The 26,892-nt window shown below is 29.1% G+C and overlaps 1 protein-coding gene across 3 annotated transcripts in view; it reads left to right on the top strand.

Annotated features, from left to right (window-relative positions):
- The first annotated feature begins 14,808 nt into the window (after nt 1-14,808).
- LOC121126634 (uncharacterized) overlaps nt 14,809-26,892 on the top strand; it is a 48,674-nt gene continuing 36,590 nt past the window's right edge. For 2 of the 3 annotated variants that reach the window (XM_040721932.2, XM_040721934.2), the window contains exon 1: nt 21,361-21,588. In XM_040721932.2, the coding sequence (XP_040577866.1) occupies nt 21,480-21,588 (109 nt within the window). In that variant the 5' untranslated portion in view covers nt 21,361-21,479. Of the gene's footprint in view, nt 14,945-21,360; nt 21,589-26,892 lie in introns of those variants that run through there. The other variant, XM_040721935.2, reaches the window with a different exon arrangement.

Genomic DNA, 26,892 nt, shown 5'->3' with positions numbered 1-26,892 from the left:
AATTTAACTTTACAAAAGTTATTTATATTATTATACTAAATACATTTGAGAGTTAAAATTACATATATTGGTGATTAAAGTCATAAGGTCATTACAAATCAAATAAACAATTTGCTTTTATTTTTATAAAAGTAAAAAGTTTTTGATTAGTTAAAATATTTATTGGTAAAAAATGGGTTCTGAAGGAGTAACTATTATTTGAATGTTGATTTTAACACCGAGTGTTGTCTGTATTTGAAGTCTTGATTACAAAGGCCCCATTTCTTCTTGTTTGGAAGAAATTGCACAATTGAACAAGGAAGAGACAAACGGTATTGAAATATGTCCCTCATCAATAGTTATTTCTAGTCGGAGTAAATCAGCTATTTTAATAGTAATTCGGGCTTAAGGCTACGAATCCCCATTTAAAGGAAATAAAGACCCTAATATCTCTTATCCTCCCACCCCAATATGAAAATGATTTTTACACCACAGAAAATAATTTTGAATCTGGAAAGTAAACCAATAATAAATTAGTTAAAGCATTTACACAGCGTATACAAGTATATATTAATCAATAACTTAATGATAAATTCTTTAATTTCAACAACATTATATTTTATATAGATATCTCACTAACAAAAAGAACACCATGCAACATCATTTTGGCCTGCAGGATGAAACCAGGGCTCTCACTAAAAATCCCTACATTTCCCTAAGCATACATTACGTCATTAATAAATTTGTTTATGGATGAAGCAAAAAAATAATTTCTCAAATATTTAAATGACGCTCGGTCTTATATAAACAGAAACTATAATATTTTTATATTCAAATATTTAAATTATATTGATAAATATCACGGAATTCTAAGTGGAAGGAAGACGGAAGACTTCTTTTCTGGAAAAAAGAATAAAATACAGTCCTTAATGAGGGTGTGTGCTATGAAACTGATTCCACAAATTTCCCCAGATCACTTCATTCTTTTCTCCAGGACGAAGATTCCAAAAGTTCCTGGCTTCTTAGACGACGAAGTACCTTTTAATTATTCAAGGGTTTGCTCACTCCTTTTTCAGTATGGTGATTGTGTCTGTGAGAGTATTGACAAATGAAGAGATTTCGATAATACAAGATAAACCCACAGGGGAAGGGGAACACACTTAAAACAACGTTATTTGATGCCTGTTGCTGTTCATAGCATATCTTCCAAAATATATCTCCATTTAAGCACGGAAGATACGGCTCTGAAGCCATTGTGTCTGCTAAAATATCAAGTGAAAATGAAGCCATCATTCAAACAGAGCAAGCTCTTGTCTTTGTGGACTGGGTCATTTGTAACAATAACTGTTGTTCATATTGTCAATTAAATACTTCCAAGTAAAATCCATTAAAAAATAAAACTGACGACTTACTTTAATTTTACCACCTGTTAGAATTATCTCTAGAATTCATTCCAATCTTCTTCTTTTTTTTGTCAATGTTAAAAAGGATCTGTTCTTTGTAACATAAGAATTTCAAAGTAAGCCTTATTCTTACTCAATACATTATAATAGAAAACAAATCCCGAGAACTGTACTTATCAGTGTGTTAAAGATGAGTAATTTGTTTGTTATGTATATTAAGGACACACCATGGCCCCTTGAAAAGAGTAGAATACGAATTAGAGGTGAATTTATGATTAATATATTCAAGATTTTCAATAAAGTAGCTCTGAATAGAAGAAAATAACCCCCTGGCTTCCTATCATGGTATATTCTTTGATTATTCTTGCTCTGTATAGAAATTCATCAGTATTAGAGTATCCATAAAAAACCTTGAGCGACTAATGTATTTTTGAAGTGATGATCTACAAGATTGGAAGTCACAATATCGGGAATTTATCTTAAAACGTATCTCCACAATGAATGATCCACCCGTTAAAGGAGATGAGAGCCAATGAGTGAGACAAAGATCTTGCTCTGATGGGTCGATATCCCTAAGCAGCAAAGCGTATTCCTAGGATGATAAAATGAAAAGATATGAATACATTGAAACAATGGGTGGATAAAGAACATATCGATATAAATTACAGATAAACAAAACTAGCAAGCCCCTCAATTCAAACTCTTCCTTCTCATAGTAATGTTATGATTAATGAAGTCTGTTTACACGACGAGGTTTTGTGGTGTAAGCCTTCATAGTTACAAATAAAAACTGTAGAGATAAAATATCCCTACTTAGAAATAAGCGTAGGAAATTCCTTTCCTTGAATAATATAACTTATCCTTACGACAGATTAAATTCCTTACGAGTGGCAACAGTGGATGAAACCAACATTTATTAATGTTAGTTAAGCAGTAAAACACGAATATGACCATTAAAACTTTCAACTTTTGTAAGTTTGGCCTTCAAAACCATTTTTGAAAATCAAGTTTTAAGATATAACTACGATTCAGTTCCATATTTCGACATAAAAAAACTATATAGATGAAAATAAAAGTAAATAACAATTTAATATAAACATTGCAGCATATGAAAATGAATTAATTATTACTTTATCCTATAAAAACATATAAAAATGTATAAAAAAACCAAAAAATGAGTAAAATTACTGAGAAGCTTATATCTTTTTTTTAATATTTATTAAGAAATTTAATAGAATAAGCTGGTTAGATTGCAGGAATATAGATTTCAATAATATTCCGGGAAAATTTAATTGCTTAAAAGTGTCTATCCATTAATTTCAATATGAAGCATCTATAAACTTGTTTTAATCCCCTTAAATCTAAATATTAATTATATTAGTATATCTTATTAGTTATAAACTTACAATCAATTCAATTTCTTATTATAATCTATATTCACGGAACCTAAGCCACTTATTTTATTAAATTTCTTAATAAATATTCAAAACTACATGGACTAAATTTAACAAAAATTGACCTTTTTTTAAAGGCAATTTAAAAAAAAATTGAAATTTAAGATCTATTTTATAACTTCAGCTATATATAAAGCATTTGAAGAAAAAATAAAAAAGATATTAGCCATGAAGTAAGGCTCTTAATTTTAATCGATTTTTGGTGATTATATACATATGTGTTAACTGTAATAAAGATCAAGTGGTAGATAATTCATTTTTCAAACCCTGAAATGTTTGTATCAATTTTTTATTTACTTTTATTTTCATCGATATAGTTCTTTCATGTAGAAATATGGCACTGAGTGATAGTTGTACCCAGAAAACTTGATTTAAAAGTGACTTTAAAGTCCAAAACTGTTAAGGTTAAAAGTTTTAATGGAGATTTTTGTGTTCTACGGCTTAAAAAACTAAAATCAATGTGAATTTTAGCCCGAGACCTCTCCAAGACATTCATTCTGTTGCATAGTATAATTAATTGTTAAATCTAATCAGAAATTAATGCTGAAGAATCAAAAATTTGGTTAAATATTTGAATATTCAAAAATAAGTTAAGAAATTAAGGAATGTCATTTACTAATAGACAAGTATTTATACCCATTCAAATCAATTTTAGTAATTGCTAAACACTCATCTTACACAATTCTTTTGGAAATCTAAGTAGTAGGGCATTATGTCATAATGTTCTGAAATAGTTAATAGTTTGTCTTAATTTTGTGAAAAAATAACTAAGCAACCATGATTTTTCTTAGAAGGTTAATAGGAATGAAGGGAAATGTCGAAGAGTTATATGTCGTAAAGAAAGTATTCTATCCGAAATGAAATTAACATTGTCATTACCCAAGGTATTATTGAAGAATATTTATAAATGTTATAGGAATGAGCTTGACGTTGCGTATGTAATATAAAATAATTAATATCACCATCAATTAGGAGTGAGAAATCATCCCGAAGAATCTTTATCATTCCTGAATCAAAATAGGATTGGATCCTGACTTTTCGTTGTGTTCTGTTTGCCACTTTTGTCATACCTTTGAGATCTTCTCAACCATTGGACTGTCATACAAAGACCTCATGTCGCTTTTATTTATTTCAAACAGGCTAAAACGAAGAGACAAAAAGAGGAAAGTAATTTTAGAGCCAACACACATCCTGGATGTTATGGACCGTGACATGGTACGTATGAATGCAAACTGCTCCATGGAAGGAAGATTCCTCTGAGGTGACATCCTTGCCTACGGGGAAATGTGATGATTCTCCATTCTTCCAAGTGGAATTGAATAACTCAATGTTAATCCAGGTTGGACATTGAACGAAAAAACGAAAGGCTTTCACTTTTTCCATTCATTTTTTGAACGACGAAAGAAATAAGTGAAAAATGAACAGGAAAAATATGAAGGGCGTTCATTTTGACTCACATTTTCTTATTGTCTATAAGGGGTAGCTTTTGGACTATTTTTTCGGAAGATTACTACATCTTTTTCCTTGATCATGAGTATAATTATTATTTTTTATAATGGCTATAATACAGTTTTATGTGTATATCAAAAATTATGGATCTAATTTTGTGTGTACAATTTTCAATTACCTAGTACATAGATTACTTTCTATGAAATGTATAACTACACAATATGTAGTCTATGGACCAGTTATCATAATGGGATCATTTTTGTTGTCCAAGTTGTACGAAGAGGCTTTCATTTGGCGGAAAAGATCATTTTCAGACATCACAAGATGAATAAACAGAATAAACGAAGTAATAAAAATTGGATCAAGATTTTGGTAGTTAAATTGCAAGAGATGAGAATTCATAACGATTGGAATACCCTCATATTTATTCACTGAAATAGCTATAAAAAAAAAGGGAATTATCGGATCTGTACTTATGGCGCCCATGTACACAAGGAGTTATAGCTCATTTAGACGAAAATGTAGATATTTAAAAAAAGTAATATCTCCATCAATATTTAATTTATTTGAACTTTTGTTTTTGTTAAGGGCGCTCATGATAATCAAGATAATACCTTATTTATATATCAAAATTTGTACACAGGAAGCACTCTAAATATTAATATATGTAGCTACATTCATAAGAAAAAGTTCAAAAATGGCGCGCCTCTAATTTTGAACGTATTGTATTGACATTTTTTGCTTGTTTTTTTTATATACTTATATTTTATTTTAATACAATAGAAAAATAACAAAGGGATATATATACAATTTTTTGAGAATCATTTCGATATGAAAGAGGCTTTATAAAAATTTTCTTGTTTCGACAACAATTAAAAGAGTTTCTACTATAATTTTTTTGTAATATATTTTAGCATGTAAATACTTAATTGTTCAATAATAGCCAGAGCTATTATGTGCTAGTTTTGAGACTTAAATATTTATTTTTCATTAAAAAAAATTAACATTTCAAAAGAAGGAACTGTTCGAATTTGGAAAGAAGGTTAAACATTAGGTCTTAATGGGTTAATGTTTGCAAAGTACATCTAAACTTAGTAGTATTTCAAAAACATTTTTGTGTTAACTAAGTTTGGCTCCACCATAAGCTTCTGCGTCCTCTATTTCACATTGTGAAAAATAATAATGTCTCCAAATAGAGGTACCAGGGGCGTTTGTAGGATTATATATAAAGAGAGATATATTTTTTTTGGGGGGGGGAAATTGACTTTTTTTTCTTTTTTTCAAAAATTAAAATTTTTTTCTTGTCTGCATAATTTGGTCGAATATACCATAACGCTATGAGAGTAGCTATATATCGCCTTCCTTGGCTGGCACAATTAGAGTACCTCTGTTACACTCTATGACGTCAAAAATTGTTTGTCTTGGCCAGGAGTAAGTACAGTGTATCAAACTGAAAATTATGGGAATCCTGATAGCATGACAGCATAACCTAGTATTTATATCATTCTTGTACTGGCTTGACTTTATGTCTATTTTCATTTCTAACCACAAAATTTGTAGTTTTGTAGCAACGTGCCCTGTTTTTTTCTCTCTCTAAGGGGTGGGGTCCCGATTTTAATCATATATTTAGTTATTTTAATTATAAATGAATGAATACATAGAAAATTACAATCTCACCTAAGTTAGAATACCCTACTTTGTAAAATGATGAATTGACCTAGCAAGCCGTGGAGAATTTATGATTATAATATCAAATTGAAATCATTAGTTTTAAGTTACAATTCGCAGTTGCAAGTCTTTGAACATATAATTCCAGTCGATTTTATAGCTTTATCTTGGAGCTAGTTAGATTTAGTTATTCATTTGTAAGCACCAGGCAAAGCCAGTTGAAAAATAAAAAAGAAGGGGAGGGATGACATTTGTTACTTCTACCTACTTTTGCTTCTTTTATTTAAAAATTTCATTTGTGTGTTATTTTGATCCGAATAAATTTGGCGCCATATTAGCCAACAATATGTATATTCAATACTCTCACACAAAGCTGAATATATTATTTGTCTTGGACATTTATTATATTCTGAGAAACAATGAAAACTTCTAATAATATAATAGATAATTAAAAGATGTAAGATCAATAGCCGATGTAAAATATAAAGTTGAACTATGTTCAAAACGAAAACTGTTGACAATTGTTACAAAAAATATTATAGATATTCCAACTGGACTCGTATATGTTTAGTGTTGATAAGCACTTATTGTTTTGATACTAAGAAATGCAGTACTTTATTGGTTGGAGCAGTGCATTCAGGTTGGATTGTAGCCGAAAATATAGACATGTGATTCGGAGCTAATTTTGGCATATCACAAAGTAAGTATCCCCCCCCCCCTTCCCATCGTCTTGCATTGTTGTCTCTAAAAAAAATTAAAAAAACAAAGCATAAACCGAACCCACCTTTTTGGAGAGGTCAACTCTATAGACAAACTATTATTACAGTGGTTATATGAGAGATGAGCTCACAGAAGAGATTTACAGGGCTTTGAAAAAATCAGCAAAGCCATTAAAAACTAAATAGAGGGCTCTCCAGAAAATAAAAAATGAAACCTGATTGGCCTTTCAATTAATAATTGAAGCACCACCTGGTCCAGGTGTTATGGGCCCAACTTGGCCCAACTGTCATTTTGGAAAAATTGTGCCCAACCCGAAAGTCGGATTAGGTTCGGCCTCACCATTTTTTCTTCAGACTCATTATGGCCCCTCTCTGAATGAGCAGCACACTTAGCATTTTCCTATATTGTCTATACCACGGGTTGGAAGTCGCACATATACTTCTTCTTATGAAGTATTCTTCATTTTTCTATTCTCATCCTCCCCCTTCATTTTACTACATAAAAAAATAAGAAGTTGCTCTAAATATACCCAAACATACATCGGTGAGGGAAAAAACAACATAAAAAAGGTATAGGAGCAAACTTATTTGCGACCATTAGTGAGCCAACCTTAATAGTATAGTTACGATTGATATCAGAGTAATTCCTGCCTATGCCCATGCTTGACATGGAGTGATACTTGTGTTTACTTCCTTTATCTGATTGTTGCTAGTTCATAGTACAATAGTAAATAGATTTATTATAAATCTTAGTGTTGTGAAAGTTGCTGAAATTATGGAGAGTGTAAAAACAACACTTGATTTTACTGTACTTTTTTAAAAGTGTTTAATTTCTCCATTTCTATTTTGATGAGACAGGACATGATATTTGATTGATAAACCCGAAATGGGCACATCATCATTCTGTGTACTGAACTAGGTTTTCATTCGACCTTTCCAACTTGTTTGATGCACTGCAAAGTCCAGGTTCTTGTGGATTTCCGATCGACTCTACCAATGAACCCATCAAAGCACAAGTACGTCTCTAAATGATAAAATACTACTTGGTTGGAAGATAGCTCAGAGTTTAAAGATTATTCCACAAAGCTTTCGGTCCATCCCAATGGTTTTTGTTAAGGTGTGGTGGTGTAGTGTTTTCCAGTATCCTTCGTTCTGAAACATAGCGACAATGTAAAAAGAAGTGATAAACCTTCTTGAACTCAAAAAATATGTAGGTTGTCCTATACATCGTTCCCTACTCCCAAGGAAATGATTGCATATATTCCTTCTCATAAAAAGGGTTTTGCTGTATTTGACTGTAAACATGGATATTGGCAAATTCCATAATATGAAGAATCCAAACCTTGAACTCCTTTTATTGATGAATTTGTTAGTTATCGTTATAATTGAGCTCCTATGGGTCTTATCAGTATTGGTGATGAATTATGTTATAGAACGAATAAGCACACTAAGGCATTCCTGGTGTCAAAAAATTAGTAGATTATATTCTCATATTTGTAAGAGACTATGATGAACTTCTTTCAAGGATTTGTGATTTTTTGCACGATACAAAATTTGGGGATAGCTTTTAACTTGTCGAGACTATGAAACTTGCTAGATATATTATTTCACACTTAGGGTACAAGACCTGATCCAACTAAAGTTAGTGCTGTTATGAATTTTCTGAAATCAAAAAAATTAACTGATTTACATTCTTTTATGGACCTGTCAAATCAGTTATCAGATTTTTGACCTGATATTAAACATACCATGATTCCACTTCAAGGTTTTTTTTCTAAAATGAATACTTTTTTGCGGAACTTTGAGCAAAATGAAGAAATGGATCACGTCAAGGATGTTCTCGCTAATTCTAATGGGACTGTTCTTTGTCATTTTAATACAAATTTACCCATTTAACTATTGACTATTGAATGGCATTCAAGTATTAAATGACTGTAAAGATTTGAATAGTTTGCCAAAGTATCATAAAGTTCTTAATTACCCATCACAATGGGATGGACTATCTATCAATGAAGATTATAGACTTATCTATCACTCAAAAATTTTTGTCCCCCACTGAAGTAACAAAAAAGGTACAAGATTTGTAAGAATTCTGGAGAACAAAAACCCCAAAATCCTGATACTTGGAATATATTATTTCTTTTTCCCAGAGTGGTTTCCATATTATAAATGATCGATGTGCTGCATCTTCTGGAATAATGGGAGGTCGGGGTAAAGCAATTTTCTCTAGATTATCTGCTATTTGTGAGGTAGACAATGGATTAATTATCATCTGGATGAACTATTTACTTTTAAAATCATGCAACGCCTTTATGTTTTGATTAAATTAGTAATATAAATATATTCTTTTCTTGTCAATTAGTTATGAATGAGTATTATTTTGCAAAGAAAATGATTATTCTTCCTAGACAAGAAATAAGGTTTCAAATTGAGAGGTTCCTTGTTTCCATACTAGTAAAACAATACAATGATAATAAAATAAGAACTTCTTTTCATAATATTCCAACATCAAACATTGAAATTCTTAATAAATAGAAATCAGGTAATGCAATAAATTAGATACCTGGTAAAAAAAAATGGTAGTTATGTTATAAAAAACCAAATTACGGTCTGAAAAAAAACTTGGAGGAGGCGTGCACGGAAGGCTAGCAGTGTTTTGGAGATCCCCATAGAAATGCTGGATTTTTATTATATAAATAAGGGAAATCTATTTGACGTCATTTATATTTAATTTAGATAAATTCTTAATCTTTCAACCACTTTAATTTTTTTAAATACGTTGTTTAATTGCACCATTCGCTAGAAATAAGTCGCCTCAAGATAGCCTTCAAAATCATGGATGGGTTGCAAAATGGGGGTGTTAAAGTATTTATTTATCTGGTATCTTTCCGAGCAATTTTTTGATGCGAAGTAAGTCAATCTTTATTACCACGCCATATGAAGGTAGTTTGTCTTAATATTACTATTTTTTTTAAATTGTACATATTTAAAAATAATATCCTTTGCACAATACTGTAGTCTGTAGTTAATAAAAATTTCATTCAATTCTTTTGATGTTTAAGAAAGTTTTGTTGTTTTATTGAAATATAATATTAGATCACAAATTTTGGTGTAGATTATTATATAAAGATTAAGAAAAAAAGGGATGAAATTTCGATAATAAATTGGTGATAACTTCTTTAATATTGGAGCTACAGACATGACTTTTGTATCAAAATGTTTTTTACCATTATCTATTAGATAAAACTGATTTATAAGGATAATATTGAATCTGATTTTTTTTGTAACAAACCTACCATATACTTATTTTAGTGATATCTGATGAGTGTTTATATACAGTTATTATTTTTATATATCGGTGGTAAATCCACCGATAGCTCAAAAAAAGTTATTTTGTATCTTCTTTTTAAAGATTTTTTGATGATTTTAAAAAAGAAACTAAATGCACAAATGGAGAACTAAAAAGACGTATCTCTACAAAAAGTACTATACCATATTTAGGATTAAAAATAGAAGTGACAGTTAAATATAAGACATGCATAATATCAATGGCTGAGGTGATGCGTAAACGGAAAAGTGATGAAATATAATTAAGGGAGCAAAAGTTTTTGGGAGAAGATGATTTTGGAAATTTGTAGGAGCTCAAACAAAAATTAGATATCAATTGTGTATCTACTAAAATTAATAGAAGATTGGATGGAAGATGAAGTTCAATTTCTGTACATAACAAAATCCGATTAAGGTATATTGCACAACACACAAAATTAGTGAAATTATAAATATCTTTTTGAGAAGATAATTAATTATTACTATCTTTTTATTGTATTAATGATTGACAACGAGTGTTAATTCATTTTAGGTTGCCCAGTTATTAGATTTTAGCGTAATAATTTAGCAAATAAATACATGTGGCGAAGTTTAAAATCTATTTGCTTTTTTGAAGACTAAGTATGAGGACTTCACCAAACCAAGATGCAATTATTCGAATAAACAGCTTCAGTCGAACAACGTCCGATCTAGCTCAATTAATTTCAGATGCAAAACTATCAATAATTTCCGAGTAATACATGATAGAATTTTCCAACAAAAATAATAGTTTTAGAACTGAACAAGAAATTAAAAGTTTATGATAACATGTTACTTTATAGGTGAATTACTCTACAGTGACTGATAAGTGTAATCATGAGTTATTCCAATTAGATTTATAGTATTCATATCTATATATAATGTAATAAATACATTTCTGATATTAAAAATTGAATTTTCTGTCACAGTAAAATTTAAAATCAAACAAATATCAATCCAATTTCATTATATGGCGTGTCTTCAGTTTGAGTATAATAACGATTTGTTGCATTAAAAGAGACAAAATATGGACTAATTCATGCTTTAAATGTTGAATAATCCACACTTAGGTTCTTACTCCATAATTTAAGTTTAAAGCTCCTTAGGTTAAATGTATATATTCAAGCAGATATCCTTTCTATATATATATACAGGGTTGCAAGAGGTATCCATGATAATAAATTCTTCTAAAATGAAGCTCATAAATATAGTCATCTAGGGAAATCAAATCAGAAACACTATTTTCAACACTTCTAATCAATTACTAAAGGGATATCAAATCCAAATACAAGAGGTTAGACAAGAATTACTTAACGGGAATTTATCTATAAATGAAAACAGGTTCATCAAATCCAAGAGAAATATGATGATCTACGAAGGAACTGACAATCTCATAACTATTTATGGGCATACCCTCTAAAACCGTCTCCTTCGATGTGTTTTAATAAAAGATTTTTTTCCATACACACTAATAATGGTGATCTGCAATTAAAAGTTAGATCTAAGGAATAAAATAAAATCTTGTATAAAAAAATAGCTCTTTCTTCGATGAATTGAATCATATTTTATAATTGCTGATATTATACTCTTTCAAGTTTAACCTCGCAAAATAAAATTTTTACGAGAAATCTTTCCCTAGACGAACCACAATTCCATTATTGATTGGGATCACAAATGAGGGTTTTCAACGGACGATCGGATAAGTACCTATCTCCGGGTTCATGATTTATCCCTTTTTAACAATAATAAATTCTTCTCTTTTACAATTGTTATTTAGTAGAAGAATTATTTATTATTTATTTGAAAGTTCTAATAATAAGATTGCATGGGTTGTGTCTATGAAGATGTTAAGTAATCCATTTAATCAGATTTTTTTTTTTTTTTTTTTTTTTTTTTTTTTTTTTTTTTTTTTTTGCAATATAATTATCAAAATTTTATTACTTATTGTCTGTTATCAGAAGATATTAAAATTGGAATTTTTTTAAAGAGGCATCACTATTGCCCAAGATATGGCTTGTGTCCAAATGTAGACCTTAGGAGTTAATATGAACATTTTAATAATACTGTATTTATTATGATATTTCTCAATCTTTCCTGACATGTAAATAATGCACATAACATAATATATATAAAAATTATTCTATATAGCTATTGAATCTGAAATTTTCCAAAGAATGGAATACGAAGGCCTACATTGACCTTTGATCATTCAGTTGTTGTGTTCGATGTACATTCCTTCCCTTTGCATTGCCTTTTTTTCCGTTTGAAACTTTCCTGGAATAATGACCAATGCCGTCATATTGGTATTCTGTCGGCCCATGCTTATTTGGCTTTTGTTTTCCGGCTGCTTTTGGGGGTTGACCATACTTTTTGATGTATGACATAGAAATATCTCGCCTGAAATTTAATTACCACATCGTATTACCGCCCTTTTTGAGTACTTGCCAAGCATTATTTATTGAGGATCTATAAGTCAAGTAAATATAAGTCAGCAGCATTTTTTTCCTGGAATACCAATTCGGTAGGCATTGATATTTTGGTTCATGAGGTCTGTAACCCCCATATATTTATGATGCTCTAAAATACTTTTAGAGATAGGAACTTGTAAGAACTTTTTTTAGTATCGGGTCCATTTACTTACTCTATTCTATAGATTTTCGATTTAATTGTGACGACAGAGTTATTTTGCCACTGCATCACATGGATGTTGTTGTTCCTCGAGCATGATGTAACCATTTCCATCTATCCTCTCTCCATTTTAGCAAATTCTTTTGTAATTGAAAGTATTTACACAAACGACATGGGGCAGAGTAGAGATCATATTATCAAACATAATGTGATGTGGGGATTTTTTTTTTATCAATACTAAGTCCATTCAGGAGGTGTAGAACAGTTGAAGCGTTTTTCCATAAAAAATCTTGATTTTCAATTCTAAATTTACCTTGGTTAGGTTCGAAGTCAACAGAATATCCGGAATCAGAGTTTTAGCACCATATTTTAAATCCGAATCATATTAGCTTATTTTGTGTAGCCTGTTTGCATACATGTTGGTCATAATATTGAACCATAGATTCATCATAGGACAAATATTTTGTCGGGATAAAATGTTTACGCATTTTTTTTTTAAAGTGTTCGACAAGAGGGCGAATTTTTGACAATTTATCTGCTTTTACGAGATCATTTTTTGATTTGAAATGCAAAACTTTCATGATGTATTCGAATCTGTCTCATTGCATTAAATTGCTAGATGCTAAATTTGGCACATCCTCACAGTTTGACCAGTGCATTAGCTTGGTAGGTAGTTTATTGTATCCAGAGATTATTAAGATTCCAATGAAAACCTTAAACTCTTCCATCCAAATTAGATTTAAGGACAAATTTTTATATAAACAGTATGAATCACTTCCTGTGATTATCAAACGCATTAAATCATCCGAAAAGAAAACCCAAAAAGACTTCGTTGAGGAATTTTTTCATGAACAGAGGTATCAAATGACGGGAAATATTTTTCGTTACTGAGATGATTAACATTTTTAGTTCAACGTTCGCCAAAAGTTTTTTGATATAGGAGGCAAATCATCCTCGTTGGGATTTTCAATCTCAGCTTCAGCCATCAACTGATTTTTATTCAGGTTAGAAGCTGAAAAAACATCTTCATCACCAGAATATTCATCCATTAGTTCATTAACATCAGGAGGTTGAATGTAAACAACAAACAAAGTTTCCTTATCTTCTAAAATATATAATATTTCACTTGTTGTAAGAAAACTAAGGAATGTTAAAAATGTTAATATATACCCCTAGAGTAGCTTTTTGCACAAATAACAATGCAATTGTATATTTAGAAAAACCTATCACCAATTATTTATTGAAATTTTAAGGAAAATTTTATAATATATAATAAATTTAGAAAAAGTAAAATTATTATAGTCATTACATATCCAATTATCAAAGTATAGTGCACCTCTGCTCAGCCATTGTGAAAAATATAACTTTAGATTTTTAACAAGACTTAAAGATCTCTTCTGACTCCAAAACTGCATTAATTTTGATTTTTTTCCCCGTTTTGTTGGGGAAAATATTATGGATTAGTACTTTATAAATAAAGTAATTACATATCTTATTTCTTAACGACACAATTTGAGAACAAAGAAACTTAATTTTCTTGCACTTTTTGACACGTTAGGAGGAAGTGGGTTAATAAGAATTGTTTATTATTTATTTTTAAAGAAATTAATAACGAGGTTGCATGGCTAGAGTATATCCAAATGTTGAGTAATCTATGGGTAGACTCACATGCAAGTATTAAGAGTTCATTTAGAGTTGCAAATGTCATTATTCTTAAATTCTTTAAGAAATAAGTATAGTGTAACTACTTGTCTATCTATCGTGAGTGTACACATATTTGAGCTATATATATATATATATGTATTAGGACTGGTACTGTACGGAGTTGTATCGCGGGTTGGTACGCTTTTACCATCGGTGCAGTACGTATATATACTTACTTTACATAATATTTTGGTATTATAAAATTTTAGCTATTTTTATTTATTTATCATTCTTTATTTGGTTTATATATTATACATAATATAAACATAAATAAACCAGTTATTATTATTATTATTTTTTTTTTTTCAAAATCTAATATATACTTTGTGACATAAATATCAATTACAAATTAAATATTTAGACAACCACTATTACAAAACTTCTTTGTTCTTAGTTAATTCGAAGTAATCTGTACTTTTTTTTAAGATTTCATTTAAGCATCATCGACCAACCAATAGTTTTGGATAGAAAATTTGATGTAGAGTTGAATATAACTCCATCTTGTACTTACAAGTCTGCAGTTTGGGACCACTTTGGATTTCCGTGTAAAGATGGCGAACATGGGGAAAAAGTGGCGGACTAAATATAACCATCTGTAAGTATTGTTCCACAACTACAGGTACAATCGAAATAATTGCTTCCAAAGCTGATGATATTATAACTGCTAGTTTGTCTTTATTTATTACTGGAAAATATAGACAAGCTTATTATTTTACAAAAAAATTATAAATTCATTATTAATAGTATTATATAAACCGTGTATATTTATATCAATCTTCTTTTAGAGAAGTAAACTATATTTAAGAATAATTTATTTATACAGAAAATAAACTATTAATGATTAAAATATTGAAAAAATACCTTAATTCTATTAAAAAATATATTTTTAATATTAAACCTTACTGAACCTTGTACCGTGAAGGTTCGAACACGGTTCGTACGTAACCGAGGGCCTGGCATACCGTCTTATCCCTAATATATATTTTTGTATGATCAACTCTTTTAGGATGAGAAGATCTTGGTGGAATCCACGACAGGTGGTTTGCGTAAGATCCTGAGGACGTGCTTCTCATAGACAAAACTAAGTAACTGGCATATGTGTACGTCCTGTTCGTCTTCATCCAGGAGGGGGCAAGGGTATGTGTCAAGTCACACAAAAAACTCGGATTGTAGAGCCTCTCAACTCCTTCATCTTCGGCTTACATAAAAAGTCCCAACAAGAGTGCTCGCCTTAATGTGGGCTCCATGAGACAACACATTCAATCTTTCTCTCCTCTTTCTTCACCTATCTCGGACAATCAATATAGTTTTAAAATTTGTTCAGAACTAATTCATTTTCTTAAAATGTGTCATGTAGGATTTAAATCCAAATATCATTGCATCGTTAGGCCTTGAAATGTAATTGCGTCGGTTATATTGGACTCCTATTAGGAAAATGTATTGATTTTTATTCACTTTTTTCTACTCAAATGCAGTTTTGTTTATTAATGAAATGATTTATTTTTATATGCTTTTTTTTATTAGTTTGTAGAATCCAGTTATAGAACCGCTTAAATAGAACTCGCGTTATGATCTGCAAAAAAAAAAAAAAATTAAAAATGCTAGATGACTTAGTCAGAGTTTTTCCCACGCACGACCTTATATTAATATACAAAAAACCCTTCCGGTATACTCAAAAACGTCTCTGTTGCGTTATCCAATTGCCTCTGGAAGCTTAGGCTACGGTTGACCCTGATCTTAATCCGTCTTGAGATATGATGACTAGAAAAGCTGAAAAAAAGTACCAAATATTAGAAATTGAATATTTTATATTTCTTAGCAGGAATAAGTCAAAGGGATTCTGATAATGATCGTTGCAAGTTTCATCCTGTTCAATTTAAACATTTCAAGCCAAAAAGTTATTAACAATTAATAAATTCTTACAAATACTCACAGTATATGTTAAAATGAATAAAAGACTAAGAACATTTAAAGTTAAAGTCCTCCCTGTAATAATACTTATTATGTCTATGTTCATTCAAAATTATTTATTTGTGTTCCTTCTTCCTCTTTTCCCTTTGCTTAAGTACAACCGTAAAAATTCCGGTTTGAATTCATTGTAATAAAAAACAACAATGATTTCATAATGATTAGTAAAATGACATAATTTTTATAATTAATTACAAAGGACTTCAAGTTGAAGTAAAGAAAGACATTAAATTATATGTGGAAGATACATTTATGCTATAATTAAAGTTGATAATTCTGTAGAGAAAAAGGCATGCAAGGAGAAAGGGGAGAAAGACTTATGGTATTATTGTTTAAAATACTGATGTGATTAACAGCTGCCTGCTTTATTATGATTTTGAGGGTATAACGAAAGTATTTATTAGTAAAATGTTTAATGAAGATATACCACGTATAATTGACTTAGACGTTTTTTATCCGTTACAGTAGATTTGAAAACGTCACACTCCATGAAATTGTAATTCATTATAAACCATATTCTCAAAGTAATAACTAATGAAACTATAAAATAAAGCATTTCGAAATATATTTGAAGTTCCAAGTTTAAAATAGAAGGCTTAAATTAAATATAATCTATATACTAAAAAATTAACCATCATACATTTAAGTTAAATATACAAAATTAAACAATTATAATCATATAACTAATAACAACAATAAATTATGAATACAAAATGTTAATACAGAAATAATAGATTAATCCCAATAATATATTCTTGTTCTTACAGCGGAATTTAGTTAAAAATTTCATAACTTTAGGTTGCAAAACACAATCCAGACGTTGAGTTTAATGAAAAAGATTATCACTCCTTTTTCTTCATGTGGAAGTTGCTATATACAATTGTGCATATGATAGATATATCTCAACGGATTATTAATTGTAAAGTAAATGTCAAAATCATAAAATTAGACAATAAATATACTAATATAAAAAAAAGTTAGAATTAAATCCATCGTAAAGATTTAGTGCAAAAGCTAATTATGTAGTAATGTCTGGCGATATTTATCTTTATTAAGGGCATGAAAAAAATATTCCCCCCCCCCCCCTTATTTATGCTTGTTTAACTGCATAATATTATCATAAAGGATACGCTCAATTGCTAATTATAATGCTACACCCAATGTAACTACCCCCGTTGTTGTGACCATTTAAGCAATTGTTTTTGCCTTTTATGAGCTTTCTGAACACATTTTCTTGGAACTTATCAACCATAGCTAATCCTTAAGTGATAAAAAAGTAATATTAATTGACCATGTAAAACCTAATTATTATAACCAAGTCTTTAAGAGGAGAAACTAATGTCAGACAAACTAGTTGCAAACCATCCAAAGCTACTACTCCCGTTGCACCATTTAAGCACTTGTTTTTGCCGTTTAATGAGTTGTGTATCATAATTCTTGATAATTTTAGCTAAAATAGAATCATATTGTATAATAATATTTTTTTTTAAATGAATATTTACTGTTAGATGGTACAAAATTCAGAGTTCCATTTCGTAATTTGGTGTGGATGACTCTAAACATGCTGAAAATTATCTTAATTTCACAATTTACAATGGGGGTATTTCTATAAATGACACAGCATTACCAACATCCTCCATTAATTAATGATAGTCCCTCGGGAAGGGAAGAATTTACCCATGTATTTCTCTATAAATTTTTTGAACGTAGGATGATTAGCAATGGATAAGGTTATATTACATGCAATAAACATCTTTGTGAGATCAAAGTTACAGTCTGACTTAATGTATTCATCGTTAACTTAATTTTATAGATGGATATCCATACTCTTGTAATAAGATGAGGATAATGAGTGGCGTGTAATTCTAGACAAGGGACTAAAGGCACATTTATATCGATAAATCTGACAAGGCATCTGTTTCTCATCCGGTCAGTATTTTCCAAATTCCTGGGCCTCCATTTTCAGAAATCCAGACAAAGGGCGACGTTATTTCAGGCATTTTATTCAGTTGTCTATCGACTATCAGCATCTAATATTATATTAATATTGAATAATAAAGGCGGGAATGATAACGTTCTTGATAGAAGATGTATATTATTTAATCAAGGATGTCATAAGTATTTCTTCTCTTCTCCTCGCACGCTTTTGTATTTTTACCAAAATTATCAACCTCAGCTATAATTAAGGGTGATAATTTTGGTAAGAATAGAAAAGCGTGCGAGGAGAAGAGAAGAAATACTTATGGCATCATTGATTAAATAATATACATCTTCTTCTATCAATCATGAACGTTATCATTCCTGCCTTTATTATTCAATATTAATATAATAATATTAGATGGGGATAGTCGATAGAGAACTGAATAAAATGCCTAAAATAACGTCACCTTCTGTCTGGATTTCTGAAAATGGAGGCCTAGGAATTTGGAAAATACTTACCGGATGAGAAACAGATGGTTTGTCAGATTTGTCGATATAAATGTGCCTTTAGTCCCCTGTCTAGAATTACACGCCACTCATTATCCTCATCTCATAACTAGAGTATGGATATTCATCTATAAAATCAATTTAACGATGAATACATCAAGTCAGACTTTAACTCTGATTTCACAAGGATGCTTATTGTATGTAATATAACCTTATCCATTGCTAATCATCTACTTTCAAAAAATTTATGGAGAAATACAAGGGTAAACATATCCCTTCCCGAGGAACCATCATTAAATTAATGGAGGATGTTGTTACTGATGTCATTTATAGAAATACATATAAAATGATTTGAGTCATCCACACCAAATGACGATCAAGTTATCAGTAAAAAGTATTTACGAATATCGAAATGGAACTCTGAATTTTGTACTATCTCACAGTAAGTATTCAATTTTTTTTTAAATCTAACCATAAAATATGATTCTATTTTAGCTAAACATATCAAGAATTATGATACACAACTTAGTAAAGGGCAAAAACAACTGCTTAAATGGTCACAACAACGGGGGTAGTAGCTTTGGATGGTTTGCAACAAGTTTGTCTGAGACTCCTTACTTCGTTTTAAGACTTGGGTATGATAATTAGGTTTTGCAATATTACATAGTCATTAAATATTACTTTTTTATCACTTAAGGCTTAGCTATGGTTGATGGGCTCCAAGAAATGGTGTTCAGAAAACTCATAAAAGGCAAAAACAACTGTTTAAATGGTCACAACAACGAGGGTAGTTACATTGGGTGTTGCATTATAATTAACAATTATGTATATCCTTCATGATAATATTATGTTGTTATATAAACATACCTAAATAACGGGGGGGAAATATTTTTTGATGCTCTTAATAAGGAGTAATATCGCCGGACATTACTACATAATTAGCTTTTGCTCTAAATCTTTACGATGAATTTATTTCTAACATTTTTTTATTAATATATTTATTGTCTAATTTTATGATTTTGACATTTACTTTATTATTAATAATTAGTTAGATCTCATCGGTAGAGATATATCTATCCTGTGCACAATTGTATATAGCAACTTCCACATGAAGAAGAGGGGTGATTATCTTTTTGATTAAACTCCACGTCTCGCTTGTGTATTGCAACCTAAAGTTATGAAATATTTAACTGAATTCCGATGTTAGAACAAGACAAAATTATCTGGATTAATCTATTATTTCAATATTCTTTATTTATAATTTATTATTATTAATAGTTATATGATTTTAATTGTTTAATTTTGTATATTTAACTTAAATGTTTAATGGTTTATTTTTTAATATGTATATTATATTTCATTAAAGCCCTCTTTTTTAAACTTTGAGCTGCAAATATATTTCAAATACTCTACTTTGTCGTTTCATTAGCTATTATTCTGAGAATAAGGTTCATAATGAATTACAATTTCATGGAGTGTGACGTTTTCAAATCTACTGTAACGGATAAAAACGTCGAAGTCAATTATACGTAGTATATCTTCATTAAACATTTTGCTAATAAATACATTCATTATACCCTCAAAAATCATAATAAAGCAGGCAGATGATAATCACATCAGTATTTTAAACAATGATACCATATGTTTTTTTCCCCCCTTCTCCTTGCACGCGTTTTTCTCTACAATATTATCAGCTATAGCTATAATATATGTATGAGGGCGAAACTTCCCTTGGCAGAACTTTCCAGGGCATAACTTCCGGTCACGGGTAAAATGTTACCACAAATATTAAATGGTTTTTTATGTGATACATAGTGGACATTGACTCAAAATTACGTTATTTAATTTTTTTATATTTTCAAATGTATTTAATTCATTTTTCACTCGTAAATATCAATTAAAATAAATCTTATATATTATTTTTAACAAATTTTATGTGTCAAAAATGTAATATTTTATTTTGTATTAGTTGAGCAATTTATATTTATTAGCAGCAAATTTTATTTTAATACCAAAGCTTATACCTAAAATTGAAAAAAATACAACATTCTGACGGATGTTTTAGGAGCATACTAAAATTTCCGTTTATAAAATCCATCTAAACAATATGAAGCAATTTAATAAAATTTAGGATAAAAGAAAAATCCAGTTCACTTACAAAGGGTTATATATATACTCATTTATATTCTAGAAATTTCAAATCCATGAGTAAAAATATGAATAAGTTACAATATAAGAAATACAAATATAAAAGTTTTATAAATATATAATAATATGGGAGGAGTTGAAGGAGGAGCTTATATAGCGGAATTGTCGTAATGAAAAATAAACTTTTGATTATTTAATTTGGTCAAGCTCTTTTAATTATGCATTATATCTAAATCAAAGATATTCATGTGTGAGTTTTTGTCTTCATTAATATTTGTTGGTTTAAAAAATAAATGATAGAAATATAATTCATGCGCCGCAGAAAAGAGAGAAAATGCCGCCGTTTGCCGCCTTTCTTTTTTTAATACATTTTGGATAGTCATCTATTTGATAACAAAACATTTTTTTATTCGACTCAAGTGTGCTAACCAAGTGTAATATTGTTTGTAAGTAATTTATGCTTAAAAAAATAATTATTTTTTGCTAAATTTTGAAGAAAAAAATATTTGAGTATTTAAATTCATGAACATAATTATGTATGAATTAATTATGAGTCAATAGTTTTAAGAAAAACTTACTTTTAGATTATGTTTTATTATCATAACTCATCACCTTACTCGTTATCAACAACTGAAGGAACAACTGAACAACCAAGAATCCAGTCAATTGAATTTCCATTAATTTCTACACAACCCTGTAAGCTAAAATTATCTTTCCCTCGTCAATAATTATTTTTCTTCAATGTTTAAAGTCTTAACTTTTCTAATATCATATTAATTTTTGTGTATTTGATATATATTTCTGAAAAATTAATCTTATCTTTCTTCCATACAATTGTTGTTAATTTGAGGCTGTTTTCTAAGGTATATAAACATTAAATAGTGAATAATTATGGCAAATATACTTCTTTCAAATAATGATTACTTTTTTTATGTTTTCTTTAAAGAATTATAAAATCAAGTAAATCTATGTGTAGTGTCTTGATTTATAAATGTCTATTGCTAAAAATAATTATATACAAATTATAATCGTTCATTTATATAAGAAATTTTTTATCAATATGGTTTAAAAAAAACTCTATAAATCAAATTTTAATAGAAATATGAAAATGTTATTTATGTGCTTGAATTTAAAGTTTTACTATTTTAGGGAAAAATATTTTTTTTTGTAACGTGAAGTAATTAATTATTTAATAAATTAATTATACTAAATTTTAAAAATTATAAAGAAGATTTAATTACAAATAACTCTAAATTTAGAGAATTTGTTATTACATTTCGAATCGATCCCCAACAAAGACAGAATAGTTACATAAAAATGAACAAACTATAATTACTGTTGATAATTCAAATTTTTGACTCATTTATCCAAAATTTTAAAAAAAGCTTAGAAATTGATCGAAATTAATTTATTTTTTTACTTATTAATAGTGAAAGGCAAGGGTTAATAAATGTTTGTGTTATTGATAGAAAAAGTATATAGTGTTAAATTTAAGATACTATTTTCAAAATAGAGACAAACAATTAAAAAGATTAAAATCAGTAGAAGTAGCTATGAGAGCAAGGGAATAGACACAAATCAAGCAAACTGTGGTACTTATTTATTGTCAGTTACCTCATTTGGAGTCTAGAGATGTTAATTAAACAAATAAAATTCGAATATAAGTATTTTAAAATATATTATACCTATTCTATTTATGGATATAGGAGTAATATATTGCAGGTTACCGACTTATATTTTTTATAAATAATGTATACTCAGGATAATTTTGAAAATTTCCACACCCCTAGAGATCACTATAAGCAATTGTGCACCTTGCCATCTGAATTTTTCAAAATAGATAGGAATAATTAGTACGAGCATTTGGAAACATAAGCTTTTTTTTTTTAAATAACACTCACCTGAATTTAGCCAACCCCATGTTACAGTTGAGTTTATTATAGACAAACATAAAATAATTTTGAAAAATCCATTTTACCCCTTTAAACTTCAGATCACTATAAACTATTGTAATTCTTGCCCGCTAATACGTTTGAATTTTCAAAATGGGAAAGAATAACACAAGTTAACTAAAAGATATCTTTTGAACTCCATATTCAGTTTTTGTAGAACTTGACACGTTGATAAATAATCTGTAATAATTTGTTTTGTATCAAATCTGGTTTTCAAAATTTTTGATTTGAATTTTTAGTGTTATTACCCTGTTTATAGTATTGAACCAACTTTTGAAAATAAAAAAATCGATAACTCAGGAAAAAACTAGTTAATTCATTTCAAAATTTTATGTTTATTTAATATAAGTACTTATATATATATATATGATTATCCAAATCCTAGGGAAAAACAATGTATAGTTTAAAAAACCACAAGCCGTTATTCTTATTCAAACAGAACCCTTAAAATAAAGTAGTTTTTAACATTTAAATTTCATTTTCTCTGGATTAGATCATCAAATATAAAAAATATAAGCACATATTTTAATTAAGCAAATTTGCAACGGAAAAACTTATTTTTTCTTTGAATTATCGATTTTTTTTCCATTTTCAAAAGTTCACTCAAATCTATAAATTCTTTAGAAAATTCCCGAAAACCAGATTTGATATAAAAAAGTTCATTACATATTCGTGATCAACTTGTAACGTATTATTATGATTGAATATGAAATTCAAAAGATTTTATAAAAATTAAATTTTTTTTACATGTGTCATAAGGTATGTAAGCACTAATGCATTGCAGGCTTAAAACATAAACTATTTTAAAATTACCCCCATGAGGATTTACATAATTTTTACGTCTCTAATCGTAAAATAGTAGTAGACATCAGACATATATTGGTTAGGGCATATTAAATACAAATATTACACTAGTCCAAGATATTTTTGTAGAGAAAGATTCCAGCCATAATATCCTCGTGCTCTATAAAAGACCCATCTCAAGTAATTTTTATTCTATTCTTTTGAGAGAATCTTTTTTAGAATTATAATAAATTAATTCTAAGATATGAGGAACATGATTTTTTGTTTCATTAATATTTCAACTGTCTTGTCACATAATTTTTTAAGATTCTATTTGGTAGATAGGACTTAAATATAATTATCAATAGAGTTGTAGAAAATATGACCAGTGGGTATGCTAATAAAACTTAAACCAAAAGATGACATTGTAAAACAGACGATTTGAAGAATTTTTAGTAGAAGTAGTTATGAGAGCATGGGAATATACACCAATCAAGCAAACTGTGATACTTATTCATTGTCAGTTACCTCATTTGGAGTCTTGAGATGTTAATTAAACAAATAAAATTCGAATATAAGTATTTTTAAATATATTATACCTATTCTATTTACGGATATAGGAATAATATATTTCTCCTTAAAGGAATTTAAAATTAATTTGAAAAAAATTTATAAATACTTTTTTTTTAATTATATGAAACGACTCAATGAAAGAATGTCATCAAAATATTTATGCTTCCTGTATATTTTTTCGGAACTTTTGTCATGCAACAGTACATTGTTTATATTTTTGTGGAACTCAGAATTGTAAATTCGAGCATCAGTTGAGATGGATGATCAAGTTAAAAGTTTTCGACTCCCTTATGTATTAATGAAAATAGTGTGAATTTTGGGGTGTCAGAAAAAAATGGCAGAGGAAAAATTGGGAAGGGAAAAAAAGAAAAATTGACGAAGTGGAAAAAATAGCAAAATTCTTCTTAGCAGATATAATACCAAAGCATTGAGTGCCGCTCCAAAGTCTTGATCGAGAGTGGGAGTGTGTCCATTGTTTTAAATAGTAAGTGGAAGTGCCCTCATCATTTTATAAGAGCAATAAAATCACTTGAATTTTCGCTCATTTATGTAAATTTGATTTCTTTTTCTGTTTTTACCTCATATGAGGAAACATCAAAAAATTTCAGGGATAAAAAATTTTAAAGGTAAGAAGAATAGACCGTTCAAGTTATGTCTTAAGATAAGCTAGAATATTTTCCCCCGTGAAGTATCTGTGACTCTCTGCTATATTGGTTGACGAGTTTGCCTCTCATGTTGCTGGCCACACTAAGAAAACTCAGATATCGATTCCCTCAGAGACACCTCTAGATCCTTCTTTTGTGGATATACCTTTCGAAGATAACTCGTAAACGAATTTTCCTATCTGAAATACGATTTTCTAATATTTTTATGTTGTAAATTAACATAAGATCTCAAAATTTCACCAAAGCATAAGTTCAAAAACTTGAGAAAACTGTATAGCAACTCGAGCTAATTATGATGCTCCACTCGAAGATAGTGCACGAAACCTCGGAAAAACATGTCCCCTAAGACAATAGTGTACAAACTTGTCGTGCCCAAGGCAATAAAAATTTCTTGACACACCTATTTTAATTAAACCAATCATTTGGCTTAATATATGCTATTAAATAATTTATGGTTGTCACAAATAGTATGGCACACTTGAACTTGCAATATGTTATTTTATTTGCAATAATAAAGAGTTGTCAAATTCAAATACACCTATATGAGCTAAACAATAAGCATCACTCATTTTTAATAGAGCGGGAGGATGCTCATAAAATTTGTAAATGAGCGTGAGCGTGCTCAGGAATACATGAGCGGACTAATGATCTGCCTTTCACTAATATGACATATATTAAGATAAAAGAAAAATATACAAACACAACAACGGTTTGAATAGAGGAAAGTTAAATCAATTAAATCTCCATTATCAATTATAAATCATTAGACATGTTGTATTATTTATATTGGACAAAACTCATGGATTAACAAACATGCATTAGCATAATACATTAAGAAATATTAGACACATGAAATCTTTGAGTGCCTGAAAACTTGCTTTAGATTTTAGCTCAACCATACTTAGTGCAATTAATAAAACAAAATAATAACATAAGTTTCGAATAAATATTTTTGGAACAATTCCTATTGTCATTAAATATGTATTTACATTTATTCAATAATTAAATATTTTGATTGAATTAAAGATTGAAAAAGGAATTTATATTAATATTTTTTTTTACATGTACTTAAAGTTGGAGCCGGATTTTCATTCTAGATTGGATAGAATAAATATATAGAGTTATAAAATTCATATGTCATTGTATCATACTAGAAAAATAAATTAAAAAATTTGTTGAAAGAGCCTCTGAGTCATTTGTTATTGTTATCATAACTTGACTTGATATTCATTGGAAGTATGAATTCAATGCTCAAGATATACAACTTCGAAGATTCGAGTCATTTGAGTACCTACGTAATGCAGCCTGTTTCATTCTATTATGACAATACATAAGGTTTATATAAAACAAAGGGACTAATCAAATAGCAGTCTAAATATATGGCACTTGTCACGAAACATGTTGCATTGTAAGTGGAGGCTATGACGAGAGACGTAAATAAATACTCCCTGCCACTGCCTATTGAACAATAATAAAAACTTCAGTTGGAAGTATGCATTGCACGTTATTTATTTCTATTTCTCCTTTCTTAAAGTACATCAATCAGCAGATGTATATACAACTGGGAGAAATATTGTACCAAGTCAATTAGGTTATATCATAGGGAAAGAATTACTTAGAGGCGACAAGAGATCGTTATTGGAATTTTGAAATACAAAAGCAGTATTAAATTAAAATCTTCCATCTGAGGCAACTAAGTGCTGATCCAGGAAAGAGTGTGTTATTTATTCTTCAATTGTGATTACAGATTGTTAATCAACGAAGTTCCTTTTCTGTATTTGTTCATATAAGATATTTTTAGAGTTTTACTAAAATGGTAAAATATTTTTGTATATAAGGTTGCTCCAATTTGGACAAGTGTTCTTTATCTGGACGTAGTTTACACAGGTTTTCCAGAAATTCAGGTAAAGCTCAAATTGAACTCTAACACCCAATTTAGTTTCAAGTTTTGTTTTCTTGCTTATAAAAGTAATATAAATGTGGGATAAATGGACCTAACACCGTCCTTTCATTCTGTATTATACTCT

This window comes from Lepeophtheirus salmonis, chromosome 12, assembly GCF_016086655.4.
Source record: "Lepeophtheirus salmonis chromosome 12, UVic_Lsal_1.4, whole genome shotgun sequence".
Lineage (NCBI taxonomy): Eukaryota > Metazoa > Arthropoda > Copepoda > Siphonostomatoida > Caligidae > Lepeophtheirus > Lepeophtheirus salmonis.
The sequence above is the reverse complement of the archived record's forward strand: the minus strand, read 5'-3'. Positions and strand labels throughout refer to the sequence as shown.